The 15162-nt window shown below is 47.6% G+C and overlaps 1 protein-coding gene across 1 annotated transcript in view; it reads right to left on the bottom strand.

Moving 5' to 3' along the window:
- The window catches only part of PAPPA (pappalysin 1), a 266669-nt gene that overhangs the window by 24469 nt on the left and 227038 nt on the right, over positions 1-15162 (bottom strand). Inside the window, exons 20-21 of the mRNA XM_024996354.2 lie at positions 6242-6313; positions 853-951 (exon numbers count right to left, since the gene is read on the bottom strand). Of these exons, the coding sequence (XP_024852122.1) occupies positions 853-951; positions 6242-6313 (171 nt within the window). The remainder of the gene's footprint in view (positions 1-852; positions 952-6241; positions 6314-15162) is intronic.

Here is a 15162-nt window from a genome sequence, read left to right as displayed (position 1 = left end):
CTCCTCTGTGGGTGGGTGCCACCACATCCCAACTGGATGCTCCAGTTTTACCATAAACACTCGAATCACTCCCGCTACATCCGAGTGTGCTAAGAAGAAAATGGTGACCAAGACCACACCCACTAATTTTCCAGGTGTGGACAACGAAAGAGATTATTAAATGCTTAAAGGTCATAACTTACCTTGTCAGGAACGTCTCATCTTCCATCTTCCCCTAGGCTTTAGCCATACTCTCTAAACGTGTGTGCTCTCTAGGATTTTACATGCCAGCCTCCTGCCCCAGACACTTCTCCTGGCCACCTCCCTGCCCCTTCTCATCCCTCAGTTCTGTGCATTGATGAAGATCCCTCCACAGAGTCTTCTCCAACCCTTTGCCTGGACCCTCAGGGAACTCTGTCCTTTCCTTTAAAAAGCATCGCTCTTCAACTTGCCAGCTTCCATACCTGACTCTAAGCTCTGAGGTTAAGGGACCTCGTCTACAAAGATCATCCAAGAACCTCCACATCTAGTTCAGGGCTCAGCACATGATAGGAGCTCAACTACTGAGTAAAATGGAGAAGGTCTTGGCAATGCACTCCAGTATTCCTGCCTGGAGAATCCCATGGACAGAGGAGCCTGGAGGGGCTACAGTGCATGGGGTAGCAAGAGTCAGACACAACTTAGTGACTAAACCCCCACCACCACTGAGTAAAAGAATGAGAAATACAATGCAATAGAAAACAGTGAAGCTTGTAGGGGAGTGCTGACGCAACCAGGACAGTAGGTTGTCCAACACCCAGGGGTGATCGTGGGCCAGTAAGTTGGAGACACCTGCAGGGGTGGCTGCAGAGGGCGGTGCACTGGCCTACCTACCTTTTTGGTCTTCACTGTAGAAGCGCAGCAATCTCCACCGTCATAGTTGCAGAAGGCGCGGTTGTTGATGGCATCACAGTAATTGTCTCCCATGAAGGGCTGGAGAGAGGCAGGAAGAAGGGAGGCCTGATTAGCATCCTGGAGTGAGCAGCGACTGGCTTCTGTAAATATTCAGCTGTCTCTCTTCTTCTCACAAACCTCTGAGTCAGCCTACCTGGCTTCAAATCCCTACACCCTTTTGGACAAATCATCACGTTGGCCATTTTTAAAACCTCTTAACTAGCCCACTAACCTCAGATATACAGATGACACCACCCTTATGGCAGAAAGTGAAGAGGAACTAAAAAGCCTCTTGATGAAAGTGAAAGAGGAGAGTGAAAAACTTGGCTTAAAGCTCAACATTCAGAAAACTAAGATCATGGCATCTGGTCCCATCACTTCATGGGAAATAGATGGGGAAACAGTGGAAACAGTGTCAGACTTTATTTTTCTGGGCTCCAAAATCACTGCAGATGGTGACTGCAGCCATGAAATTAAAAGATGATTACTCCTTGGAAGTAAAGTTATGACCAACCTAGATAGCATATTTAAAAGCAGAGACATTACTTTGCCAACAAAGGTCCATCTAGTCAAAGCTATGGTTTTTCCAGCGGTCATGTATGGATGTGAGAGTTGGACTGTGAAGAAAGCTGAGCACCAAAGAATTGATGCTTTCGAACTGTGGTGTTGGAGAAGACTTGAGAGTCCCTTGGACTGCACGGAGATCCAACCAGCACATTCTAAAGGAGATCAGCCCTTGGGTGTTCTTCGGAAGGAATGATGCTAAAGCGGAAACTCCAGTACTTTGGCCACCTCATGCAAAGAGTTGACTCACTGGAAAAGACTCTGATGCTGGGAGGGATTGGGGGCAGGAGGAGAAGGGGACAACAGAGGATGAGATGGCTGGATGGCATCACCAACTTGATGGACATGAGTCTGAGTGAACTCTGGGAGTTGGTGATGGACAGGGAGGCCTGGTGTGCTGCAATTCATGAGGTCACAAAGAGTCAGACATGACTGAGCCACTGAACTGAACTAGCCAAGATTTTTCCCCACTCAACTACAGTTACGCTAGAAGACACACACTTATATGCTGAGTGTGCAAAAGCACAGGATAGACCACTATGTCCTCCTGAAGCACAGGCTCCTTTCTCTTGGAGAAATAAGAAAATCTGACCCCTCCCCTACTTTCCTGGTAGTAGATATTTACAACCATAATTTACAATAAAAACATATGCAAATACACTGGGAAGCTGAATGTAAACTACACAGAACTAGAGAGACTGAACATAAGAATTCATAGGGGTTTGGCACAACGGTTGGTGTGTGATTGCGGGCGCTTTCTCCTCTCACACGAGAGTATAGATATACTGGATGTCACACACCTTCCATGTTTGTTTTCCTCTTGTTCTCAAAAAAACACGTGAGGTAGGCATGGCTCTTCGTACTTTACACATTAAGACCTTGAGGCTCAGAGCAAACTGGCAGAGGCAGAGTAGAGATTTCAGTCTAAGCTGACATCTCATTTTTCTTTACCCTTCTGGGTTATATCTAGAATATGCCGATTTCTCTCTTTTCTTCCCTGTGTTTCTCCAACTCTGTGATGCTTGAAAGATGAGGAAAAGATGATGGCGTTATTACTGATCTGAACCCAGAGTCAGCTTAGGGCAGAGGCAGGGGTCTCTGCCACCTCCAGCAATTGCATTTCCCGCCTGAACACTTAGCAGACTGTCTAACCTGGTTGGCTACTCGGTCCTTTTGAGTAAGTGGCTTATTGTCTCTGGGCCTCAGGGCTCCCAGTGGTAAAATAAAGAGGCAGGATTAGACCACTGTTTCCTCAAAGTAATGAACATTCCCCTCCTCTCATCAGAGGTAATACTGTGTAACCCTTTAATATAGAAAAGAAATGAAAATGAAACTTCTCTGATTAAAGTTCGGGTTGGGAGTCTCTGATGCTCAGTGACTTGTTGATGAGAAAGAAGATGTCAACAGCTGGCTAAGACCCCTGCATCCCAGCACAACCTCTGTGATCCAGTGGTCTCTCCCTCCCATCCTGACTTCCTGTGGGCTTGCTTTGGGGAGAACCAAATTCACAAGGAGTCCAGCCTGTGTGGCATCCTTGTCTCTCGCATCTGTGCTCCAGATTCACAGAGGCTTTATGCTACCAACTCTTGAAGCCTGATTCCATTTCATCACTACCCTATTAGGGTCTAAAAAAGATCTTAGCAAGACAGAGCCAAGAACAGAGAGAGCACACTGCGTGTGCACACACGCAAGGCTGTGAACTCTGGCGGGACTCCGCCCTGTGACTGCCATAACGGACACATTAACCACATTCATATTGGAGCAGAGAGGCACCAACCACAAAGGATAAGCCCTTTGCTCTTTTCTGAGCCTTAGGAGATCTGTCTGGGGCTCTCTTTTCTATGTTCTTTCTCATATCATATATAAGGACTAATCACAGAAACCAAATGTCCTTTTTGTAAAATAAAAGAACTGGCTTGGTAAAGGAGTAGCTGGAGAAAAAGAGGAAGAAGAAAAATAAAATAAAAGTGTTTCTTTTTTATTGGGCCACTGAAAAGGATCTCCAGTCTCATTACCAGCTACTCTCTGCTATGTACCCTTTCCTGCTGCTATATCCATCCATCCACCCACCCAACCATCTATCCATTCATCCATTCATCTTCTGTGCAATCCTATCTGTTGAACACCAACTATGTGTCACACACTGTGCTTAAAAAAAAAAAAAAAAAACGATGTAATAATGAGTAATAATGTATTGGGTTGGCTAAAACATTGGATTTTGCCTACAAAGTTATAAACTAATCTGAATGAACTTTTTGGCCATCCCAATAGAGCCCCTCCTCCTCCAGGCCTTACACTGTAGTGAGGAGGCAGACTTTGTTCAAAGGCTCACTTATCTAATTGCTGATTTTAACTTTGATAAGAGCTTGGGAGGAAAGGTACATGACGCTGTTAGAATTAAGAGCAGGAAGATCTGACCTAATCGGAGAACTCCATGAAGGAGTCTCTGAGGAAATGATTGTTTCAGCTGAGATCATAAGATGAGTAGGAGTTAATCAGATGGGAGATTAATCAGGGGGTGGAGAAGGGAGGCTTTCTATAGAGAGAGAATCACATGTGAGAAGCTCTACAACTTAGAGGTTTCTTCTCTCTCTGTTGTTTCTCACGCTGCTACTTCTATTAACGGTGTGTTCCGGAAAACAATTCACCCTTCAAGATAGAGCTCAAACATCACCTTTGCAAAATGCCTTCCCTATAACCCCTGGGGCTCCGTGTGCTTCTGTAGCTTCCTGGACCTGCTTTGCTGATAGCTCTTGGTATATCAGTTTAAAATTCTTCTTTATCTTTATCTTCTTTATCCTTATGGACAGGGAATGTATGTCATCCATTTTTATATCTTAGATTTCCTAGCAAAATGCTGGCAATTTGAGCAAACCTTTATCAAATATGTTTTCCTTACATGTTTATCTTGTAAAATGATCAGTAAAAGGATGGACGGATGGATGGAGGAAAGGTAAGAAGATGTCTAGATGAGTCAAGACAGCGTAGTTACCTTTCTCACGTGACTAAAACCATTGCACTCTCGGAACCTAGACCAGTGCTGGGCACAGAATAGGCCCCCAGTGAAGCTCTGATAGACACACAATTAAATTACTAATTTAGACACAGCTTGAGGCAGAGAGTAGGGGGGCTCGAGGTTCCCAAACCATTTATCAATCTTGGCTCCTGAAGATATTCCAGGATGATAGCTTCTCCCTGGACCCAGCATTTGTGTCTTTTCTAAGCATACTTTTCAGCCCAGATAAGAGACAAACTATTAGAAGGCAAGGGGGATGAGGGGCACCTGCAAGGGCAAAGACGATAAGCATCACTTGGCACAGCTCAGAGCCGGGCAGGTGAGGGTCTCCAAGGTCTTAGTGCTGAGTCAAAGGAGGGATCGAATTCTGCTGTCACACGGGTCGCCCAGACTGCCGACTCGGCAGAAGACATGCCCAGGTAACCCAAGCTTCCTTTCTCTGAAATGCTGGACCGATCCAGAGAGATGGCAGGATGCAACTGTCTCGGGCCCTTGGCTTCGGTTTTGCCATTTCTGCTGAATCTTGGGAGAAAGGGAGTTCTTAAAAACTACAGTGTCCTGTGCCTTAAGAAGATGCCACAGGAGGTCCCTAACCCACACACAGAAAGAAATAGGACGCGGGGACTGTCCTGTGACATTGACAGGTCAGGGGGTGGTCTGTGGGCAGGAGTGGCCCATGGAGGAGAAAATTCACAGGCCTGGAAGTCAGGAGACCTGGGTTCATGCTCCAGCTCTATGTCTGTTATGCTGTGCAGCCTTGGACTGCTCCATCCCCCCCAGCCCTCTTCCTGTCTACCCAACAAACGAGGAGGCTAGATCACATTAAGAGCCGTTCCCGTTTGGCATCCCATCAAACGCTGGAGCTGGCTGCTAGTTAGGTGTCAGTCTCCCCATCATTTAGAAGAGCATTCTGGTTGGGACATTTGAAGAATTCCATCAAATACGAAGTTTCCTAAGCAGTCTAGTCCTTTCCACCTGGCTTTTCCTGAGAGAGGTCTGAGGGGACCACAGAGATGTGGACATCCACCTGGATGGGATCTGGGGCTTCCTTTTGATGCCAGCTGAAAAGACTCAGGTGGGCACAGAGGTGCACAGAATGTCTCTGACCTCCAAGGACAGCACCCCCTTGAGAACACAGGTGACGGGCCAAGTACCCTGGCGCTGCCCCTCCCCAAGCTTATCACTGATACCCAGGGACAGAGCTTCAAAATGCCAAGTTCCAAGGGATGGCTTCTCTGAAGGGTCAGAGGAGCTGTTCCGCCTCCGGCTCTAAGCGGTTGGGATAAGGTGCCCCCTATCTCCTCTGGAGTTGATGAACACATGAATGACAAAGACGTGAGGCAGAAGTGATCTGAAGCTAATGGTGTCAGAAAAAGTAGAAATTAAAAAAAAGAAACCTGCCTCATGTGGTTCTGAAAAGTTAAACGAGTCGATGCTGGTAAAATGTCTGGCGTATTACAGCTGCTAAATCATGGACTCTCTCACTCCCACTCTCCCTTTCAGAGGCAACATTATATTGAGCCAGAAATACCTGGTCTGGGATCCTGACTCTGTTAGCCATTCAGTGTGTGTCTGAATGTGTTTGTTGCCCTCTCTGCATCAGTTTCATGAGCTGTAAAACAGGCCTGCTGACTCCTATCCAAGAAGTCTGTTAAAGGGGTATTTAAAGCACTTAGCAGGCATAGGAAATGTTACCATGATTAACAATAGGAGGGATAACCATAGTTGGGACCATTTTGAGGAACTCACCTCACAACCTTTGACACAGTAAATCAGAGCAGGGTGAGGATACCACTTGAGACCAGCCGTGCAGACAACTCTCTGCAGAGAGAGGGAGAAAGAGGTTAGATGGGTTTGCGGCTGCGAGGGAGCCATCACTTCACCGGAATCACATTCAACGCCCATGTTCCCTTCTTGGATCTTCTGAGTCTTAACCTCACCCTGGCATTTACATGGAGAATCTGCCCCGGTACCTGCCTGAACTGGAGCCACAAGATTAATGTTTGTGTTCACCGTAGGGGGTCGTGATTCTGTATTTCTCTGGCAGGAATACGAGAGGAGGAGAAGCAGACCTGCAGGATGGGGACATGACCGGAAAGGCACTTCAGGAAATTCCTGGCTGTCTGCCCCGTGGATAGAGTTGGGGATAAGGCGGGAGGAAGGGTAGAGTGTGTGTGTGTCTATGTGTGTGTGCACACGCATGCACTTGCACACGTGAGCACATGCATGCCCAAGTGCGTGGCTGCAGCAGGGAGGTGGAGCAAGGCATGGAACAGGACTGCCCAAAGTCGACGCTGAGGACCACCCTAATCACAATCGCACGGGAGCACGCTGAAACGGCAGCCTCTTCACTGCCTTGGGTCTAGGGTGTCTAAATCCCTGAAGCCAGGACTTGGGCCTCTTGTGTTTCAAAAACAAGCTTTCCCAGATGATTCTGATACACACTACAGTTTGAGAGTGGTGGGCTGGAAGATGCATGAATGCACCTTTGGTTTGGAACACCGGAGAGGCAGAAAACCCTTTCTGCTTCCACCTGCCGCCACCATACAGGCCAGCTCACCACTTGGGGTCACAAGAGTCGGGCAGGACTTGGCGACTAAACCACCGCCACCACCGTTCCCGAGGCGCCCACACTCCCATCTCTGTGACTCTGGCCCTACTGCTCCCTTCCCGCCGGCCTTCCTCATCTTGTCACCTGGAGGATCTTCAGTTACCTCTTACGTTTCTGTGCAGGACTACCTTCCTCAGTACTCTGTCATGGCCTGTGCGGGGCAAGGACCTAAAGAAGAGTGCTGGGTGTGCTAAGGCGCTTCAGTCGTGGCAGATTCTTTGTGACCCCAGGGGCTGTAGCCCACCAGGCTCCTCTGTCCATGGAATTCTCCAATCAAGAATACTGCAGTGGGTTGCCATGCCCTCCTCCAGGGGATCTTCCCGACTCAGGGATAGAACCTGCATCTCTCATGTCTCTTACATTGGCAGGAGGTTCTTTACCATTAGCACCACCTGGGAAGTGGATGTGTGTATAACTGACTCACTCTGCTGTACATCTGAAAGTAACACATTGTAAATTAACTATGTTGTTGTTAGTGGCTAACTCTTCGCAACCCATGGACTACAGCATGCCAAGCTTCACTGTCTTTCATTATCTCCTGGAATTTGCTCAAACTCAGGTCCATTGAATCAGTGATGCCATCAAGCCATCTCATTCTCTGTCGCCTCCTTCTCCTCCAATAAATAAATAAATAGCATATAAATTTAGAATTAAAAAAAAAAAAAGACTACCTTCCTCTGTGATGATTTCCCCAACCCCCTCAGGCAGAACTTAAGATATACGTATATACATTCACTTATAGCCACCCTTAATACAATTATTATTCTAATGACAACTAAAACGTATGGAGTGCATTTATGGTGCTATTTACTTTATTCATTTTCTTATTTATTTCTCACCAGCATGCAGGGGGTGGGGTGGGCATTAATCTTGTGTCATAAGGAGAAGAAATTCCCCAAGCTCCACAGCTGTTAAGTGAAGAAACCAACATATGAAACTAAGCATATTTTTTAGGAACGATTTAAGGTGGCTCATAACATAAAATCCAACACAGTAATTTTTTAAGGAGGTGAAAAAATAAAGATAAACACAACCAGGAAAATCAAACAGCATCAGGCCTGGGGCTAAGGTCGCAATCCCAAAAGCTCCCTTTTCTATTCCGCCATAGATGCCCTACTTTTCATGCCAGATTACAATGATTTATCTATTTATCTATTTTTAATCTTTTAGCCATGCCATGAAGCATCTGGGATCTTAGCTTTCTGAATATCGATCAAATTTACGCTTCCTATATTGGAAGCACAGAGTCTTAACCATGGGATGCCAGGGAGATCCTACAATGATTTATTTTTAAAAAAATAATTAAAATAACCTGGAGGCAAATGCTTAGCTTGGTTATGACAGGTAACTTTGTGTCAGGGAGCAGCCATTGAAGTCTCCATGGTCAGGGCTCAGCAGAGTGCCAGTTGATTAATTTTAATTAAGAAACGAGCACTCACAAGGGTCAGACTGTGGAAAATCCATGTGACCAGCCCATTCTCTCCCCAAGGGCAGACCTATATGGGAGCAAAGCTGTGATGAGGTTTCCTGGTGAGCGTGGGATCACACGACTCCAGGATTTGGCTGAGGTTGGACTGGGGACCTTGCTTCTCTGTCCCATTTCTCTGGTTCACCCTGGGTCTTCTATGCCTAGAATGGTGCCTAGTACATGGAGGATGATCAGTCAATATTTATGTTATATATGAATGGATCCATCTCAAAATAGAGATGATTTTACCAAGGGACACTTGTTGTTTTCTTTACTTGTCTTCCTGGGCTCCTCTGGTGGCTCAGACAGTAAAGAAGCTGTCTTCAATGTGGGAGACCCAGGTTTGATCCTGAGGTTGGAAAGATCTCATGGAGAAGGGAATGGCTACCCATTCCAAATGGCTACCCACTCCAGTATTCTCTGGAGAATTTCATGAAGAAAGGAGCCTGGTGGTCTACAGTCCACGTGGTTGCAAAGAGTGGGACATGGCTGAGCAATTAATACTTTCACTTTTTCTTCCAGAGCAGCCGAAAAGCATTTGGAAAGCCCAGCAGCGTGTCTAGCTTAGAGGACCAGTTTAGTGTACACTGAATTAATTACAGATCTCAGACAAACAACCTAACTTAGGACCTGCCAACTACAGTCTCACAAGGTGAAATCTACTCGTTAGCCCCTCCTGCCTCTGTTGACACTGTCCGCCTTCCCTAAAACACAAGGTGATGTGTGGGAAAGATTGAGCACTGAGGCGTGACAGACATGGCTGCACTTCTGACTTGAAATTTCCACTGAGGTTAGGTTTTCCCATCTGCAAAATGGGTCCTGAAAATGTCACAGGCTTGTGAAGATGCATTAAGAGAAAGTATGTGGAAATGGTTAATCCAAGACTAACAGCTGTGGGTAAGAGGGCAGGCCTAGTTTTAGACATCTCTGCTCGCCCCCATCCCCACCCCCGAGGTTCAGGATGGAGCATAGCAAACAAATGCATGTTGATCCAGTGAAGGAACGTGAGAAGTCTAGTCCCTTCCTTCCAGCTCAGCTACTTTCTCACCCCGCTGCTTCCTAACCCCGGGGGCCAGAAGTGGAGGGGACTACCTGCTTTCATCATCTAGCAAGTTTTAACCAGACTTCCATCTCTGGGTCTGAGTGTCTGTTCCTGGCCAACGTTCAGGGATGTTGGAGGAACATTTAGGCTATGGTTTAAAAAAAAAAAAATACGCGCAAAGAGTTGGACACGACTGAGCGACTGAACCGAACTCAAGTAGTAGAAAACAGCAGGGTCAGGATCCACAAGGGATTCGACGCCCATCCCCACCCCCTGTTTATTTGAGACCTAATTTAATCCATCCGTGGGAGTGTCTCGGTGTGGTTGTACAAGTTTCTGTCAGTTGAGGTTTACCTGACGTGAGTTCAGAAAAAGGACTTTTATACTATCTGCATGAGCCTATTTACGTTTCCAAGTCTTCTGGATTTTCCACTATTCCTCAGGGCTGCATGCCCCACCTGTCTCCCTACAGGGCCGCTCTGTCTGCCAGGAGGAGTGGGAAAGGGGAGGCAGCAGGAGCTGAAGGAAAGGCTAGGCTGTTTACACCATGTGCTGGGAGACCCCAGATGGGTCCCCACAGAGGCCAGCCTTGCTCCTCTTGATGCCAGTGAGACCTCCAGCCCAGTCAGAGCCCTTTCAGACGAGGCTTTGTAAGACAGCTTTGTTTCCTGCCTTGCTGCACAGGAAGAACAGACTGTCTCTTCTTGGCTGCAGTGACCATCACCACCACCCCTAACACCAGCACCATCATCCTCACCATAGCACCCCCACTACCACCCTCATATCAACAGCACCATCACCACATCATCAGCCAGGACCATTAACAGCTCCATCACGGCTTTCCCCTCGCCTCCTCAACACAAAACCCTCTGTTAAGCACATGTTACGCTCCAAGCCTTGTGCTCAGAATTCTCATTTCATTTAACATTTACCATAACTATGATATCAGTCCATATATACGATATAGGTACTTTTTTCATGCATACAGCAAAATGATTCAGTTATCTTTTCAGATTATATTCTAAAATAGGTTATTTCATTGAGTATAACTCCCTGTGGGTTGTGCTAAGTCGCTTCAGTCGTGTCTGACTCTGCGACCCTGTGGACTGCAGCCCACCAGGCTCCTCTGTCCATGGGATTCTCCAGGCAAGAATACTGAGTGGGTTGTCATTCCCGCCTCATAATTCCCTATGCTATATACTAAATCCTTGTTGCTTATTTACTTTAGACATAGTAGTTTGTATCTGTTACCCTCATACTCCTATATGTCCTTGCCTCCCTCCCTCTCCCCTTTTGTAACCAGTTTGTTTTCTGTATCTGTGAGTCCGTTTCTTTTCTGTATATAGATTCATCTGTACGGTTTCTAGATTTCACATATATGTGATATCATACAATATTTATGTACAATTTTTGATGCTGGTTTATGCAAGAGGAAACTGAGGTACAGAGAAGTTAAATAACCTGCCCCAAATCATACACATAGGTAACGACAGTCAGGAATTAAACTCATATCTGTCCTATTTCCAGATTTATAACTTGAAAACTATATTCTCCTTCAAAACCCTCTAGCTCCCAAACCGGTAAGCATAAAACCACTTACTCTTTTGACAGATGGGAAGACCAAGGTTCAGAAAGGTGGAGGGGCTTTGAGACAAATGCAGCAGAAGCAGAGTGTTTAAAAGCTGAACCCCAGAGAAGACAGACTCAAGCAGAGCCAAAGATGTGAGAAAGAGTCTTAGAAGAACCCCCTTGTCCTAAGCCCAGACCTGATACCCCTCTGATGTCTTCTAGGACAAGTCCTCCTTTCTCCTTTATTTTTCCTTATTTATAGGACCTTCTGTGGGTCAGCTGCATAAGCTGTTTGCTTTTCCTTTTTTATCAGTTACTGAGCTTCTGGCTTTCTTCTGTGTAAGTTTTTTTTTTTTTTTTTTTTTAACCTAGGTATTTTCCACCCTGTATCCCTTGTTTGAAGAACGCCTTCCATTTTGAGGTACCTAATCTATGTTCATTGAAAGAGTTGATGAATAAATGACCAAATGAGTGAATGTATAAGTGCATCCCAGAGTGAATGAGAAATTGCTGGTCTCGGAACACATCTCCCCACCTCCGGGCTTCCCCTGCCGGGCACAGGACGTCTCCTTCTACATGCTGTGTAGACTGGACTTTGTCTTCACTCAGAACAAACACAGACTGGACTTTGTCTTCACTCAGAACCATTCTACCTCTGATCTTTAGAGCCTGATACCTTCTCTTCCAGGAATGAACTGTGCATCCTTTGTCTGATGTATTGCACTTGTTTATTACTTATAGTGTGTAAGATGGTTGTCTCGTAGGACAGAACGCGTCAGCCTTAGTCCTGGGCGCTAATCCTGATTCCATCACCAAGTTACGTGCACTGGGCAGTGACAACCTCGGAGAACTTCAGCTTCTTCCTCTGTAAAGTGGTGATAATGTTGATCTCACTGGAGTTTAATGAATTCCTCACAAAACGTGCCTGTCATGTCACAACAGAGGGTCAGTATGTGGTGCTTTCCCGTTCCTTAACTCCCTCTCTCTCCTCCTCCTCAACTCTCCTTTCCTCTCTCCCTTTCTCTTTCCTTTCCTCCCATCCTCTTTCCAGAAGCTCTTAAAGAAGCCAAGATCCCAGCTGTTGTTGTTGTTGTTCAGTCGCTCCGTCGTGTTGGACTCTTTGGGACCCCATGGACTGCAGCACGCCAGGCTGCCCCATCCTTCACCATTTCCTGGAGTTGATGGTATGATCCTAGCTACCGGGAGGCATTATGCCCCTCTGAGATTGTGGGCTGCACTTCCTATTGGGGAGCTTTCTTGGCACCCTAAGCAGGGGGACTGCAGGGCAGACTGGAGGTGCTCCTTAGGGGCTGATGCAGGAGGGGCTGCCCCCTGAATTCTGAAGGTCCAGAATTTGAAGGTCCAGCTTCAAAGAGTGTCTCATCCAGAGGTGGCAAGCCAACAGCTTCTAGGCTACACAGCCCACAGAAATGTCTAGTGTGGCACACGAAGTGCTCAAAGTCAAATTAGTTGCCCATATTTTAAAAATGAGAGACTTCATATTTTAAAGACTTCAGATTTCTTATATCCAAGGAAACAAGGAAAATCTGGCCACACTGAGCCCACATTTCCATGCTGTCACACTCAGCTGGTAGCTCCCCCTTTGGCAGCCAGAGTGTGTTTCTCAGTTGACCACAGTCCCCACCATTCCCTGCAGCCTGTCCAGCCTTAAGCCCGAGGGCTATTTGCATCTACCACAGAGTTTGCACTGTCCTATTGATTATATCGAAGGAAGGTTTCTCTGTATCTTCACTGTTTTGCGAAGTGCATGTGTGGCAAAAGGCTTGAAAAGGGGGAGAGCTTGAAAGAAAGGACAGGACAGAGTGTTTTTCTCTGAAGGTAAAACATATGGCTACAAAAGAATTTCTTTGGATATATATGCTAAGATTCCAGCTACATGAAGTTCAAAACTAAGCAAAACCAACAGAAGAGACCTTGGCGGTGGAGGCGCTGCCTGGCGTGGAAAGGTGTCTGAGAAGCTGTACAGGTCCCCACCCCGATCTGGACCTCACGAGTGGACCCAGCACACAAACTGACCAAGCCTTATGCTTAAGATTAGCGTGCGAGCTTTATGTCAATAAGAAAGTGACTGCATCTGCAATACCTTATTTCTTGGGTTGGGTAGCACATACACAGGCATGTTTTATTTCAGTCTTGCTGTTTTGTCTATACTACCACAACCATGGCACTTCGGCGTTTAGAATACAAAGCAACACACTTGGTCTGCTTCGCCCATTTATCCCACCTACCTGGTTCCCATCGGGTTTTAAGTCTGTGACTCTTGATTTCAGTCTAACTCTCATTTCACAGAAGGGGAATCTCTGGCACATGCAGCAAGCAGGTGCCTGGGCTGTCTTGAACCTCGGTCCCTTGACTCAGCCACTGCAAACAGGAGCATCTGCTGTGCCCTGGGCCCCAGAGGGCATGCCAGGGTCAACACGGTGAGCATGGGCCTACCCTCACAAAGGCCACTCACCCAGCACACGAGCTCAGTGTCGATATTCCAAGTCACCTGGGTGGTCCTTGTTCTCCTCATATGTGCCAACCTACGTCTAATGCCTAAAACAGAGCCTGCTATGTGGTGAGCGCCCGGAGTGGGCCGCAGCGGGCTCCCAGGGCCTCATGAGAGGCAACGGTGCCCATCTCTTCCGACTTGTGTTTAGCGACAGTCACTTGGAGCACCAGCAGCCTGCTGTGGTGGGAATATTTACACCGCGGCAATGGGCAAGTGCTACATATCAGAGGGTGTATCTGTGGGGAGAGCTGGCTGTCAGCTACTTAAGCGATGGTGAACATTTCCCCTTTATTATTAGTATCGTGGAGGCTGTAGGCAGCTAGAGGTAACAGCAGCATCAAACTGACCTGGATCCCTCTTCAGTTCCTTGTAGGGAAAAGGTTTCCATGTACAAGATGCCATTTCCTCTACTGGAGAAAGGGAGGCTAATTCCCACCTCATGGATTGTGCGTGTGTGCATGTGTGTGTGTGTGCGTGTGTGGTGGAGACAGGAGTGCAAATGAAGCCAGGAAGGTGTCTGATCCGATGCGGGTTCACAGCGGGTGTCCATTACACATCAGTGCTCGCCTCTCACTCTCTTACACGGGGACAAATGTGACAGTGGTTGGTGCAAAGCCTTGCCCTGACACCCACCTCGTGCTGGTGCTCGGAGCAAGCCCTCTGAAAGCAGAGGGGCCATCGGGGCCGGCTCCGGCCCAGCCCCACCAGCCCTGCAGCTCTGTGTCTGCAGCTCTCGCCACAACGGGGGCAAGGGTGCAGCAGAGGCCAGCGTTTCTGCCCGATTCCTGGAAATCATCAATCTCTGCCCTTCGCCCTCCTCCCTTTTTCTACCACATTTTTTTTCCTCCTGGATAATGAGGCCTCCGGAGACCAGTGGAGGTCTGAACCTCGTTACGGCTCTCCGGGTAGGCCGGCATCAATAAGGGCCGGCGGACCGGGGACCTGGGTGGGGGTGGGGGCGGGCAGGCGGCGGGTGGGCGACTGAGGAGGGGGGCTTTGCAGACTTTCAAATCCCTGGATTTATTTCACCATGAATTATAACTGAACTCTTTAGTGCCCGGGGCTCATGGAGGGAAGGGTGGAATTCAGCCAACAGGCAGAGGGCAGAGGGGTGGGGCGCCCTGGTCTGGGTCCCAGGCAAAGAAGACCTCCGGCCTTGGGATGTGAGAGAGGTCTCTGGTGTCCACTCTGTGCAGAGGTAGGTCCCCTGCCTTTGGTGCATGAAGAGATCGGTGGAGGGAAGGGTGCTAAGGGAGGGTGGGGTGGCGTAGAAAGAACTCCCAGTCAAGATCCTGGTGCTGCTTCCTGTGTGACCCTGGCCCAGCCCCCTCCCTCTCTGATCCTGTGTTTCCATCTGTACAGTGAAGGGCGTGTGTTGATGATCTCCATCTGCCTTGAGATTGATGTATGGCCTCTGTGTGGGCACCTGGGTGTGTACACGGGACACTCAGTGAGATCCTATGTG

This window comes from Bos taurus, chromosome 8, assembly GCF_002263795.3.
Source record: "Bos taurus isolate L1 Dominette 01449 registration number 42190680 breed Hereford chromosome 8, ARS-UCD2.0, whole genome shotgun sequence".
Classification (NCBI taxonomy): Eukaryota; Metazoa; Chordata; class Mammalia; order Artiodactyla; family Bovidae; genus Bos; species Bos taurus.
This window is presented reverse-complemented; position numbering and strand designations above follow the sequence as displayed.